Raw genomic sequence first — 15,197 nt, 5'->3', positions numbered from 1 at the left:
TTTGTTGTAAGTTGAATTAGCAAATTTTTGGCTCAAAAAATAAAATGCCATTGTGTTCGCGTCAGGTAGGAATAAAATTATCGTTATGTGAAATGTTTTTATAATGCTTTTATTACCACACCTCTAATTTCCTATGACGTTGTTCGATTGCGTTTTTGAAATATTTCAAGAAAAATTGTTTCTATATGATGGTCGATGCTGATAAAATGATATACAAGTTTAAATGTGGAGCATTGATTAACAAACAATTAATAAATTTATTGTAGAGTTAAAATGTTAAATTAAACTTCAATAAATAACCTGGGTTGAAAAGAAGTAGCAACTTTAAGCATGCCAACTCGATTCCATCCAGCCCCATATTTGAAATGAGTGTGACAAAATCTTTGAGATGTTTCAAACGTTTCGGGTTAGCATCTCGTTCTCCGTCGGAGCAACTAAATCTTTGAGGAAACTTTTCGTCATTAAGGTTTGAACATTCCTTTGTTGTTTCATTATTATCTAATGTCTTTCCTAGCTGAATCAAATTTAGGATCAATATTTCTTTCCACGAGTTTGATATCAGAAGGTTGATGTCGTAACTTGCTATGTAGCTCCAATATACACTCATTACTTCCTTCGTCCAAAGTATGGTCAATTTTATAATTCTATACAGAACACTAGAGCTCAAGATCAAATTATCACCTTTTAAATTAAAACTCTTGAAAAAGTCGTTTTCGATGTTCAAAATTGTCGTCAAGAGAGATTTTTGAGATTTTGAAAAGGAAATAAATTGATTATATTGTTGAGGAGTGGATGGAATGGCGGCTCTGTTGATGTGTTGTGGATTGGCCCACGTGACTCTGCCCTTTTGAACAGCTGAAAGATCAATGTTCACGTTAATTTATTATTTGTTTTTGTTATTTATTACACTTATTTAAGTTTTCATCAATGGTAATATTAATTCCAGTCAAATGAAAATAAAAAAAAACCCAACAATTGATTTTCATTCCCATCTTCAGACACCTGTCCATCCTGCAGCCCGGACATTGGGTCCTGCTGGTCAGCGTCACCTCACATGCTCCGAACTTCTTGCATCGAAACTGCGACCTGTGGAGTCGTTTTGAAAGCCAAACATCTTGTTTGAGGATTTTAAACTTGTTCAGATTTCATCTAAATTTACATAGTCACAACACCACAAACGGCTTTACGATGCTAAGTTGAAAATTAATTGCCACCATCATCATCATTGTTACCATCATCACCATCAACATCTTCAACATCATCATAATCACCAACACCACAAATATCATCACAATCATCATCATAATCACCCATTTCGGACAGCTCTCTTGAAAAAGCTCTTGCATCCCTCACAGGATACGATCCCGTAATGATTCCCACTGCTCCTGTCCCCACATATCCTACACTCGTTTCTGTACCTGGTCCCCGCTACATCCGGTTCTGATGACGTTTGTGGGTGGTGGGTGGTTATGTAGGGATGGGCGTTAATGGTGGAAAGTTTGAAATGAAAATTTTGCACAAATGAATAGAATGTTGCAATGAAATGTAACGTTTTCATCGGCGATGCGGTTGTACGAAGAGAACATTTAAGACGTTAATAACACACCTCTATACAATAGGATATAATCCTATTTAAAACTTTTGGCCACAACTCTAGCTAGAGATAAAAACTAAATTCTTGAGAAACTTTTTGGGTTTATGTATAATTAATTTTCATGATTAAATAGTTAGCGGAAGTGTGGCTGAATGTTTGCGATGAATTTTGAAGAAAATGTTGAACCATGATGCTCAAATAATTATGTTAAACTTTTACAAAAGTGTTAAATTTTTAGCCTTATAACTTGAATATATTAAAATTTTTATTTAATTTTCATAATAAAATAAAACATGTGAATATTTGTTTATTAAGTTTTGGTCATATTACAGTAGAAAGTATGAGATTAACATGCAAGTTCCCTAATAACAGTTACAAAACTCCCATTAACACATTCAAACAAACATGCAAACAACGTTGAAACACGCACGCGAACAAACATACAAACAAACACGCGAACAACCTCCAAACACGAACCCGAACAAACATACAAGACAAACATTCACACGCACACACACGCACGAACCTTGTTCCATTACAGATTAACAACGGAGATAGCACAACACACGCAAGACAAACACTCCACTCCATAAATCACCATGGAAAAATTGAAAAGCAATAAATCATCACACACACGCACCCTTTATATACAGATCTACACACGTACAACAAACATCACGCACACACAAACAAACACATATTACACACACGTTCACATGCAGTATATGTTCACTCATAAATAAACAACAAGTATACACAAAATAGGCATACGCAGTAAACGCACAACAGGCAGGCACGCACACACAAACTAACAAACAAACACTTGCATACAAACATACATATGTACATATGTATTATATGTATTAATATTCATTGAATACATACCTAGAGTATTGATATATAAGAGTATCTTCTACTTTATTTAATAGTAATAGCGATAGTAATTTTTTGAGTTTTTGATGGTTCTACCAACAATTTCGGTGGTGATACAAAAATTATCGGTTCCGAATATATAATTGCTCTGTCGGGTGTCAATCGAATGCCCGGTTGACAATGGCAAGCAATCATAAATATAATAAATGGTTGCTTTGTGTTGCATGTGATTGTTTTGTGCGTGTTGACGTGCGTGTGTGTGAGTGTGTTTGTATGTATGTTCTGTGCTGTGTTTTATTGTGTGATTTGTATGTGTTTATGTTGTATTGTGTATGTGTGATTGTATGTTTGTTTAAGTTTTTTGTAGCTATGTGTTTATGTTTTATTTGTTTGAACGTAAAAGCGTTGATGCACAAGTGTTTGAATCGAATGGGTTTGAGAAGATTTCATTTAATATCTTTTTCTTAATTTGTCTTGTCATCTTCTTCGTCATCACATTCTTACAGAAAACTTCCAAATGAAATGAAATAAAGAACATCAAAGGACGAACGCACGTGCAGATAATAACATTCCTTTGCAAAACCGCATCATACGCACACTCAAACTACACACAACTACACACACAGAGAAACTCACACACGCAAACTAAACATACACACACACATACACACACACACACACACACACACACACTACTACTACTACTAAAAATACTCACCACACGCGGTTATGTCGTTAAGAAACGAAAATCGAAAGCGTAAAACATCACAGAATAGTCACGTGTCCATAAACAAATATCACCATCATCATCGTCACCATCGCAGCCATCATCATCATCATCATAACTCACGTTCATAGCTCCGACAGAGAACGAAACTTAGGGTGTAAGAAAGGTATAAATGTACGAAGACATGTACGAACAAATGGACGAACACATGTACGAACAGTTGAACGAACGAACAAACGATAGATCTCTGACGTGTGATTGATTGACTGATTGATCACTACTGTCTTTTATCACTTTCTCATATCTTTTTCGTATTTTTCACTGAATTAGATCGCCAAATTTAGGTGAAAATTCTACTGGTATTAGGACAACATTTTATTTTTTATTTTTCAATCTTTAAACCAAAAATTAAATAAAATCAAATTTTGAGGGTGTTAAAAATTAAAAAAAATTGAAATATATATATAATGATGATTTGATAGAAATGGTACATAAGATACAAAAATGTTCACAATACAAATTTTTGTATACCATACAGACATTAACCAGAAAATACTCTATCAAACTGTCCGGTTAACTGTTATGATAATGATGATAGTAATAATAATAATAAAGTAATAAAATCAATAATAATAATTATTATTATGGTAATAATAGTCGTAAAAAAAGTAAAAGTAGTAGTAGTAGTAGTAGTAGTAACAGCTGTAGTATTGGTAGTAGTAGTGGTAGTAGTAGTAATAGTAGTAGTAGCAGCTGAAGTAGTAGCAGTTGTAGTAATAGTAGTAGTAGTAGTAGATCAGTAATAATGATAACAATAATAATAACAATAATAGAATTATTGATAAATTTTCTAACAATATAAATTAAATATATTAATCAACACTCTCCCAAACAAACTGTGAAATATTTATGTAAGAAGTTTGTTAAAAGTAATTCGTATTGTAAACATGCATTGCATACGTTATCTGTTCAGTATAGATATATGTATCAATCAACCAATCAATAAACAATCATCAATCGATCATTCTTTCATTTGATCAATCAATCAAACAATTAATTATCAATCAACCGGTCAATCAATCCATCAATCAATTAATCAGTAACTCAATCAATCGCATAATCACTCAACAATGTATTATGAAACTATCCTTCAACCAACCATAAATAATTATTAAAAAAAATTAGTCAATAAACAAAAAGGAAAAAAGGCAAATGCTTTATCAATTAACTAAATAAATAAACGACTTGAATAGTGCTTGAATAAAATTTACGAACAATCATTCAGTTGACCAATCAATCAATCAACCAATCAATCAATCAACCAACCAACCAACCAATCAATCAATCATTCAGCTGCACATGGCATTCAACAGCTGTTCGACGTCCAGTTTGAAATTTGACCAGGCCGGTGACATGAAGTTGTAGGCAAGAAAGGCTTCATTAGATTTAGTGGCTATCGTCACAGTTTCTGGTGTCGTCCAAGTATAAGTAGCAGCAGTAGTAGCAGTAGTAGTAGCAGCAGTAATAGTAGCAGTAGTAGTAGTAGTAGCAGCAGCAGCAGTAGTAGTAGTAGCAGCAGCAGTAGTAGTAGTAGCAGCAGCAGCAGCAGCAGTAGCAGTAGTAATAATAGATGTTTTATAATCCGTTTTTGATGTTGTTATCAATGTTGAACTTGGATTTTTTGATGGTGAGTGTGTTGAGTTGGTGAGCGATCTTGCACTTGTTGCAGTTGTTGGATTGGAGGTGATCTTTCCTGCCGATGAACTTTTCATCTGAACACCTGCGTCAAAAAATAATAATCTCTTCAACATTACTCACGAGAAAATTTTTTGATTAGATTATGCATGAGAATAACCAGAGCCAAAAAAGAATGAAACAAAATCATCAAATAAAAATGCAGACGAAAGCCTCCAATATTCATTTGAAAAATCGCAAATCAAATTGAATTAAACTAAATATGTGAGTGTAAAAATTATCTATGAAGCATCATGCATGGTGCATTCGTTCGTTAATCAGTGCTTCGTGCTGCATATTTCAATCTCAAACTAATGACAATATAGCGAGACCTCAGAGGGCAAGCTTGGCAGAATGAAAGAAGGGAGATTGAATGTTATACGTGCTGAGATGGCGCGGTTCTCTTAGAACTGTTCAGGATGAACTCTGACCAGGTCTAAGAAATTAAGTAAAAATTAAGTAAAAATTAAGTTGAGACTTGAGGAGTTGGGGATCACAAGATTTGGAGGCAGACTGGACACATCGGTATTGACAGCGGCAGATCTTTCGCTTACTACAGTAATTGTGTGAATTGTGTGTCTAACCAAAGTTGAATGACGAAAGTAGATGATTTTAATTTAAAAAAAATCTATCTACCTTGCTGTGAAGGAAGTTGGAGCAATGGAGTTTTGTGCTTGCTGGCTGCCGTCCTCTTGTTATCAGTGACATTTCCACCGATGATTCTCTGGCTGTGTTGGTCGCTTGCACCATGAGGTGGTGAGGGCTCTTCTTCACCAAATTCACTACGCTGCATCGGGGCAAATGGACAGTTGAATGAATACATGGGAAAAAAATTGACTTAATTGGTCGACGATGAAAGTAAAATGAAAAAAATGAACTAAAAGTTAAAGCAGAAAAATTTGTTACATTTACCGAAGCAGGGTACCCGAAACGTTCTGTCCTGCGTGTAGCCATCGTCTGTTCATCACTGGAATGTTCACTCGAGTGTGAACCAACAGTATCGATTTTTTTATGGGGATGACGATGACGACTGGATTGTGGGGTTGAGGTGGTCGGTGACTCTGTGCCACCTATCTCTGGCGTTGCGAGAAACTTATTTTTAATCGCTGGTGTTGAGCTTTTTGTAAGTTTATTTACAGTTTATCAATTCGATAGCACAATTCTACAAGCGATGGAAATAGATTATGGATTCAAATTTGCTAACTATTCTTTTCGATACGTTAAATTTTTATTCAAAATATTTTCCCATTCATAAATTATCACATGATGTTTTTAACAAAAAAACCTAATGTAGCATTAATTTTTCTCACAATTCAATTCAATACGTTTCACTTCAATATGTTTCAATTCAGTTTAATATTTACCAAAAGAATATAATATTAAATACAACAAAACTAAATATTGCAGAACATTTTCTAAATTTCAATCACAATCAGCCAGCCGGTCAGCCAGTAAGTCAGTAGGTCAGTCAGTCAGTCAGTCAGTCAGCCTGCCAGCCAGCCAGTCAGCCAATTAGCCAACCCAGCCAGCTGACCAGTAATTCATAGGTGAATACATATAGAACATCTGACTTTCAGAGTTCTGTAGAAAACTGTCAAAATATTCTTGATGATGATGTGGTCTTCTTTGTTGCTGCTGATTCACTTGCCACTGTTGTAATAGTTGTTGCTGCTGTGACTGGTATTGTGGCTGATATGTTGGCTGATACGTTGGCTGATACTGCTGCATGAATGGTGTTAGAAGTGGCGTTTGTTGCTGCTGTGGCTGATACTGCTGCATGAATGGAGTTTGATGGGGAGGAAAGTGTAGATACTGTGATGGCGTTTGAAGTAGTGGCTTGTTTCTGACCGATTGTTCCAATTGTCTAGAGGTTCCTGGTAGCAGCGGTTGATTCCCAAAGTTCATGGGTTCGTTTGCATGCTGATATAAATTTAGTTGCTGCTGCTGTTGTTGCTGCTGTTTTTGTTGCTGCTGTTTTTGTTGCTGCTGTTGATGTTTTTGTTGCCGTTTGTGTTGTTTTTGTTGTTTTCGTTGTTCTGGTTGTTTATCAAATTTTCTTTCTCCATTTTCTTTTTCTTCCATTTTCATATCTCTGCCTTTCATCTCAGATATCCTTTGCTTCAACTCTCTGTTGATGTTATTTTCAATGGGAAATAAACTAATACATTTAATTGTCTAATTAACAGAATTTATACAGGCTGAATAAATAACAATAAAAAAAAATTAAAATACTATAACAACCCTAGATCAAAATCAAAAAACAAACATGACAAATACAAATATTTCAGCAAACCCCAACAAAATTATTAATAAACCATGAAAATAATGATGAGATAAAAAAAACAAAAACATAAAAACAAGTGCCACGCAGACACACGCGAAAGCACACACACACACACACACACACAAACCTGACAAAAGGCATAACCATGAAGAAATTGTTGGACGGAATGTTCAGTTTCAACTTGCTCGTTGGGTCCAGTTTGTGAGTAGGTAAGTTTTCAACCTCAAACCAACTATAACGCTATATAGAAGGTAATAATTATTATCATATTTTATCATATAATTAGCATATTATTAATTAACATATTATAACCATATTATTATCATACTATTACCATATTATTACTATATTATTATCATATTATTGAATAAATAATTACTAAACAACTCTATACTGATGTATAATAAATTTCAGAGAAAGAATTGTAAACAGAGAAAAAAAATCCAAGAGATATCCATCCCATCCCTACTCAGGACAAACCAACCGACCTTCACTTCATTCCTAGTCAGTGGTTTAAATTTGGTATCCATCGGTACGTCGCGAACAACGTAGAGGCGACACGTCTGCTCGTTCATGGAGTGCTCCAGGAAGTTACTCGGATCTATCAGCTTCTTAATGTCGAATCCTGTCTCTTCGTACACCTGGCGGTTATTTCATAAAACGTTATTATTATTACATTATAAGATTGTTTTATTATTATTTGTGAGAGAGAGAGAGAAAGAGAGAGAGAGAGAGAGAGAGAGAGAGAGAGAGAGAGAGAAATTCTAAAAGAAATTGTGATAAGAAGCATAAGAAATAGATAGTTACCTCTCGAATGGCACATTCTTCTGGTCGCTCGTCTTCATTGACCTTGCCCTTAGCGAAACTCCAGCTTGCCTTCACGTTATACCCTTGCAACAGTAGGCACTTGAACAAATGTATTTTAATATATGTATAGAGAGAAATTGTATATATATATGTATTTTAATATATGTATGGAGAAAAAATGTACATATTTATGGTATAATGGATTAGGTGCCTGGCACTGATGTTACAGTGACTGGGTTCGATGGTGAAAAGATCTCCACCAACCCCATGTAAAGTGTGTGAAGCATTTGTTTTGTGTGTTTGTTGTGAGAAGTACCTTGGAGAAATACTAGCAAGAGAGAGCGAGAGAAAGAGAGAGAGAGAAAGAGAGAGAGAGAGTGAGAGAGAGTCTTGGAAAAATTATTGTTATTTGTTGATACTTTCAAAACTTCAACTAGTAAGCCTGATAGAACTCATAAATGAACTCATTTACACCTAAGTTTACAATACAAGCATGCATTTCTTTGATTAAAACTCTTAAAAAGTAAGATGAAGACTATCTATAAAATTCAAGTTAAATAGTGTATGCAGTTGCTCTCTATTTAATTCACATCTCTCCTTCACCCCTCCCCCCCCTCTCTCTCTCTCTTTCTTTACCTTTAACATCCAAACTTTTCAACTGAATATTAAATAGGGTAAGGTTTAATAGGATTTCATGCATAAATGTAGAGCAATATATAAAACAATGCTGATGAATAAATTTGCAAAACTTTTGATGTATACATTTAAAAATAGAAAACAATAAAAGGCAAGTACATATTGAAGTGTAGGGTCCAGAAGGATAGCGCCGTACGTCGGCACAGCACTCTTATACACCTTCCACTCTTCGTAGTACCGATCAAAATCTTCCAAGTAAATCGCAAACTTGTCACAGCACCTGAATATCTGAAAGGCAAAGTCCTTCATACCAACGTAGCAACATTCCTCGTCGTCATCCCTCACGAAATCCAGATAGAACCAGTGTGCCAACTCCATCTGGAAAAATAACCGTACAATGTCATCACATTCTGGCTTTGGGACATTCAGTATGAAACGTCTGAAGAAAGAAAATATTTTTTTTTTATTTTTTTGATATTACCAAGTTGAGATAGATACAGAGATTAATTACTTTATGAAAAATTGTATAAATTATTTTTATTCTCAAAGTCCTTATTGTATTTAGATGTTTAGTTGGGTGTAATCTTTATAACCTTACTTAATCAGGTCTTACTTAAACAAATAATATGATAATTTGAAAAAAAAAATTAAAATTAAACTTTTCATAATTTTAAATAACCAATGAAAAGTATGAATTCCATGAGCATCATCATACGCAACTAATAACATTAGATTTGATGTATTGGACAGAATATAGTATAGAAAAATATACTATAATAAAAATGATTTCATAGGTGAACTCTCTTGAAATAGTGAGTATAAAATTAAATACATATTTTAACTGAATTTTATGTAGACTTTTAAAAAATGAACGTAATACAGAATGTTATGTATTAATTAATTAAATTAATCGTTAAACTTTGACAAATTAGATAAGTACATATAAATATAAAATATAAATAGACAACAGATATTTTATAAAAAAAATTGTCCACTTTTACTTACGCGCATAAGTCCTTGAGGATGTGATTTGGAAGGTTGGGCATATTGTTGGACCTTGCAATCAGCATGGGCATTAGTCTCTTCTTAATCTCATCAATTGTATTTCCTCGACCAACAGCAGTGGCTCCGACTACTGCATCATTATTAACACCAGTGGCAGAAGCAGAACTCATATTTCCGGATTCAGCTGTCTCGTTCTTCATTTGAGTTTCAGTTTTTCAGCAAAAATTTCCAATTTCGCAATAAAATTAAATTAACAATTAACCAAATTGTTGTTTGTTAAGTTAATTAAATTTGAATTTTAAAATGATAAAAATTCCGTTGATGAAAAGCTATTTTATCAAATATATTAACATAAACAGGTTAGTAAAACAATCGAAAAAGGCGAACGGCCAACACTAAACCTCCGAGTCAAAAATTTCGACAACTTCTCGACTCTAACCACCACAATTCCTTATATAATCACATATCGTTAGTATCTATGGCGAGCTTGTAAAAGTGACCATAAATAAAAAAGGGATGGGCGAGCGTTTATTTTTAAAAATTGTTCATAGTCTATGTATAGTCCGGTAGAAATTCGCTAAAACGGTCGGTCAATCAATCAATCAATCAACCAACCAACCAACCAACCAACCAATCAATCAATCAATCAAATAGCACGTGGTTTTATTCGGATTTAACATTTATAATTATGTGAAATTTATTATGTAGTTGTAGCATGTGTTAATAAGTGATTAAATCTAGGTCTTATAGATAACATGAACTCTAAACATCCATTCAGTAATGCGGTTATCAATTTCAATCAATCAATCAAATTTATACAGCCTAATTTCTAAAGATTCAACTGGGCTCAACATAAAATTCGTAAAGCTAAAAATTATGAAGTACAAAAATAATAATTAAAAATAAAGATAAAGCAAAAACAAATAATAATTGAATAAATAACTTAAAATAAACAAAATGAAATAAAAACAAAATAATATAAAACAAAGGAATAAAGGCTGGTTGGTCGTATTTAGGACCAACTACCGCTTGGATGAATTATAGTAGTAGGAAACATTCTTTTTTGATTTCAGATAGTTCTCCATGTTCATACCGTTTTGTTTTGCATTTCTGCAATGAGAAATTTATTTAAGTCTTTTAAAAATATGACCAAATTTGACCAAAATGAAATCTATTGCCAGTAAATTATGCTTCATATCATGCTGATAAATTATTGATAACAAAATTACTATTTAGAGATCAATAAGAATGATTCATTAATTAAATAAGTTTTTCATAAAAGAGATGATAAAATAAAACACACTAACAACATTCGCGCCGCCAAAGGAACTTGGTCTCGTGTGGATGGATGATTGAAACGTTTCAGAGCCATATTTTCTATGTCCTCGTTCTGCTTTACTTGCTGCTGTCTCTGCCGCTGTTGTTGTTTCAGCTCTTCTTTCAACTGCCTCTCCTTCATCTCCGATATTCTTTCTCTCAGGTTTCTGTGTTTCGTTGAATTAAAATCGTGAAGTTCAAAAATATTGTTACAGACGTGAGATGGTGAAAGCTACAACACGGTGTTGGAGATATAGAGATTATCGAAGTTATAACATCGGGGTTGGTAGTTACGAGGTTGAAGAGGTTACAACACTGGTGTTAGAAATGGGATTTTTAGGAGATTATATATATTATATATATGGTGTTAGAAGTAAGATTTTGATAGCTGGAATCTCACTGCAGTAAAGAATAACAGGGCTAGAGAACTCAATGTAATTAGTCAAACAAGAGAATCTTATCTACTGACGAACAGTTGTATTCCGTGATTTACCTGTCGATTAGTTATTGTGCTGTATTCTAACGATTTTAACGATTGAATAAGCGAGTGATTGATCACGGCAATACACACAAGTGATTGCCAGCACTGTTTCTTTCCGATAAAGTTCATCTGGAATAAGTCTGTTCAGGCGAGTCGAGAATCCACGTAGAGAGAAATAACCGTACCCTACAAGATCAAGGGGTCGGTTATAACAATATTATAATGTAGGCGGGCGTAAGTATTAGAAATAAATTCTAAATAAATTTAACCTTAGCATTAATAACAATGTATAATTGTATTGGTATTATTTCATTCTTATTAGTGGATTTGAAATAGTAAATTTAATAAAAAGAAGAAATAAATTATAACTTTAATTAAGAAACAACTGCAGCCGTTAAACAACCTGACAAACGGGATGATCGGGTAGAACTCCTCCACAGGTTTCAGGAGACGTATCTCACTGGAAGTCTCCTTCCCATGGCATGGTAGATGTTCCACAGGAAACCAGGAATAACCCTAGGAATGGGAAGTTAAATCAATTTTAAATTCAATAAACAAAAATTGTTTCAATTTCATTAAGAAACATTTAAATACAACTTAACAAAAAAATTTCTGTAGCCCCTAAATACGTAAAAAATAATTTTTGCACTCGAATACAGCAAAAAGATGGTTGAAAATTTATGCATAAAATATTTTTATCTAGTGATAAAACGTTTTAAAATTAAAAATATATTAAATCAATCAATCAATCTTCGTTTTGAGTCCAGAGACCCGGTTTCCCGAGATAGGACGTATATTATTAAAAAAAAGTGCCAAATGGACAAATTCTTGTAATACACCTTGACCTCCATTCTGGTTTTCGGCTCGAATTTCGTGTCCATCGGTACGTCAGAAACGATGTAAAGTCTGCAGGACTTCTCCCTCACACGATATTCAAGAAAATTGTTCGGGTCTAGGTTTTTACTGATGTCAAAGCCGGTCTCTTCCTTTACCTAGAGTTATCAGGTTTTTATTTAAGGTTGAATTAACTTTTAGAGGGAAAAAACGTATTCAAGTCAATGTTGTCTTAAATTTTTTGTCACAGTTTTCTTTTTTTTTAATATTTCTCAGTGGTATCAACAACAACCACACTGTTAATGCATGTGAACCAAGGCACCACACACAATGCATGCGATAGGTGGGTGATCTTTTTAATCTCCAAACCAGTCCCTCCTTCCCTGTCGCATAACCGTGACGATTACACCGCTATTTAAGGTTGAATCACATTTTGGAGAAAAAAGAATTTTATTCCACGTTGCTCTCAAAATTTTTATTCCTTATTTTGGTATATAAAGCATCAAAAATTTTCCGATGATGATTGAAATATTAACAAGATGTAATATAAATAAATTTTAGACGGCTTAAGACCAAAAAAAATCAACTTTATTATAAAATTAATAAAATATTTAATTATAATTTATATTAAATTATAGCTAATAAGAAATGTACCTCACGAATGGCACAATGAACTGGTTCTTCATCTTCGTCAACCTTTCCTTTTGCAAAACCCCACTTAGCTTTCGTGGAAAAACCTTGCAGCAGTAAGCACTGCAAAAATATTTAAAATTATATTTAATTGAATATCGTTACTTTAACCTGCAAAATGTACCTTTAATCGGTTAATATAAAATCAAAATTTCTTCAGAAAAATAGATATGTTTAGAAAAAAAGGCAAAATATCTACAAATTGAAGTGTAGGATCTAGAAGGATGGCGCCATAAGTCGGTATTTCGTTTCTATATTTCTCCCACAGCTGATATGAGGCGTTTATATTTTCCAGGTGCCCAGACAGGCATTCACAGCTGTAAAACATTTGCCGAGCAAACTCTTTTAAAGTTAAACCCATTAATTCGCTGTTGTCTTTCACGTAAAAGTCAGTATAGTACCAGTATGCTTGCTCAGTGTGGTAGAAAATTCTGACCTTATTCTTCAATTCATACTCGGGGATGTTAATCAAAAATCGTCTGCAGATTAAACACATATTTTTACTTCTAAATCGGTGAATCGAAGAATATAAATTATTCTTCAAAGTGAACTAATTTATAATTAAAAGATTACAAAAAGGTTACAAATTTAAAATGAACATTTCAGAAAAAGTCATCACTTACACGCACAAATCAAACCGGATTTCCTTGGGAATGATTTTTTCAGATTCATTTAAAACTTTCTCGTCAACATTTTCTTCAAAATCATTTGGATTTTTGCGCCGGTAGTAATCAATCTCATGAAATACATAGGCATCTGCATATTGAAAATTCATTTCGTCCTTATTGCCGGCGGAGGAATTCATTTTATAAACTTCGACGATGTTAATATACAATGATAATCTTAACCAAATTAATTGTAAAAACAGGCAAATGAACGATTTAAGCAGGCACGCGCTGAAAAACAATTTTTTACTCTAGTAACTAAGACAATAGTCAGGCGGTGGTTTATATAGATCCCAAATTAAATTTATAATTAAATCAATTTAGAGAACTTTGCTTCTTAGCGCTTAAACGTTTAATACACTTCGATACGACTTTTTAACGGCTCTTTATTTGGTTCGAACCTTTTCACACTGCTGTTCTGTGTGAGTGTTTGTGTGGTTTTGCATCTATTATGGCGTGTTTGTCGGTGTATGTTTGTGGGAGTATGCTTATTATTATGTGTACGATTGTATTTATTGTGTGTACTGTACATTAATGCTCGTTACACACACACACATACACACGCGCACACACACACACACACACACATATATATATATATATATTATTGGATTAAGACTGTCAGAAATGCAATTATTGATGAAAATCACAGCATGTTCGGCGTTAATTAACTTCCAATTTAACTTTTCGATTTTTCTAACGGTTGATTGTAAATCATTTTCATTTCGTAATTTGAACTGTTTATTTTTACCAAAGATTGAAGAATTCATCACTAATAAAATTTATTCACAAAAGAGAGCACTTTTTTTGTTATTCTTTAAAATATCAGAAGCTGACATACGCAAAACTGTTACAACATGCAAGGCAATAGTATAAAATGATAACGAAAAATAAATAACGGAGAAGAAAATGTTTAAGCATGAAAAGTATTGAAAATAAAATATACAGTGGTGGATCTAGACAACTTTGACGGGGGCGGCCAAAATTTTAAAAATGTTTAAAAGTTTAATTTTTTTTCAAATTTGGACAGGGGGCCAAGATTTGTGGTGGCGTTGTCAAAATTAGGCTGGCGACCTTTTTTTGTATAAAATGGTGTTTTTTATGCAAAAGCTGAGTTTTTTTAATAAATATACTGCTCACAACTGGGTGATGGATGACCTTACCCCAAGATCCGCCACTGAATGTATATGTATAATACATATACATTCAGTGGCGGATCTTGTACGTACATTCAGTACTGTATTTTAATAGCGCTCTGAAATTCCCCTGATTGTTATCAGATTTGAAATTTAATGCAACGTCATCCCGGTGTCCACGCAAAGCAAAATTCTGTCTTTCACAAAGTTTAATAGTTTCAGTCATGTCATCGTTTAAATTTAATGAAAGGCCTTCTTCCCAGACATCAGATTGTATAATGTACAAAAAACGTTGAGATTAAATTTTTTAATTTTCCTACCAGAGCTGAATAGTTAAATAGACAAACTTAATTCAAGTCTAGTCGGGTAATGACTGGTACGCATTAACCCTAACCCAAAAAATGTTTTTATTAT

At 33.5% G+C, this 15,197-nt stretch overlaps 3 protein-coding genes across 3 annotated transcripts; all 3 read right to left on the bottom strand.

Moving 5' to 3' along the window:
- Positions 1–980: 980 nt before the first annotated feature.
- HELRODRAFT_138305 (hypothetical protein) lies at positions 981–1,405 on the bottom strand (the record flags this gene model as incomplete). Its single annotated transcript, XM_009011569.1, has 2 exons — positions 981–1,086; positions 1,311–1,405. Coding segments are annotated over 2 exons (201 nt in total), but the record flags the coding sequence as incomplete, so codon positions are not given.
- A 3,063-nt stretch (positions 1,406–4,468) lies between these two features.
- Positions 4,469–9,701, bottom strand: HELRODRAFT_105717 (hypothetical protein; the record flags this gene model as incomplete). Its single annotated transcript, XM_009011568.1, has 10 exons — positions 4,469–4,785; positions 4,810–4,974; positions 5,565–5,715; positions 5,841–6,004; positions 6,500–7,056; positions 7,340–7,452; positions 7,701–7,853; positions 8,020–8,118; positions 8,815–9,094; positions 9,661–9,701. The coding sequence occupies 10 exons, from the start codon at positions 9,699–9,701 to the stop codon at positions 4,544–4,546; spliced, it is 1,965 nt and encodes a 654-aa protein (XP_009009816.1). The 3' UTR covers positions 4,469–4,543.
- A 762-nt stretch (positions 9,702–10,463) lies between these two features.
- HELRODRAFT_159700 (hypothetical protein) lies at positions 10,464–13,787 on the bottom strand (the record flags this gene model as incomplete). The annotated part of the gene is made up of 7 exons (XM_009011567.1): positions 10,464–10,527; positions 10,968–11,144; positions 11,862–11,974; positions 12,298–12,450; positions 12,947–13,045; positions 13,182–13,461; positions 13,621–13,787. 7 exons carry the CDS (start codon positions 13,785–13,787, stop codon positions 10,464–10,466), a joined length of 1,053 nt encoding a protein of 350 aa, XP_009009815.1.
- Positions 13,788–15,197: the final 1,410 nt, after the last annotated feature.

Source organism: Helobdella robusta, assembly GCF_000326865.2.
Source record: "Helobdella robusta unplaced genomic scaffold HELROscaffold_1, whole genome shotgun sequence".
NCBI lineage: Eukaryota > Metazoa > Annelida > Clitellata > Rhynchobdellida > Glossiphoniidae > Helobdella > Helobdella robusta.
This window is presented reverse-complemented; position numbering and strand designations above follow the sequence as displayed.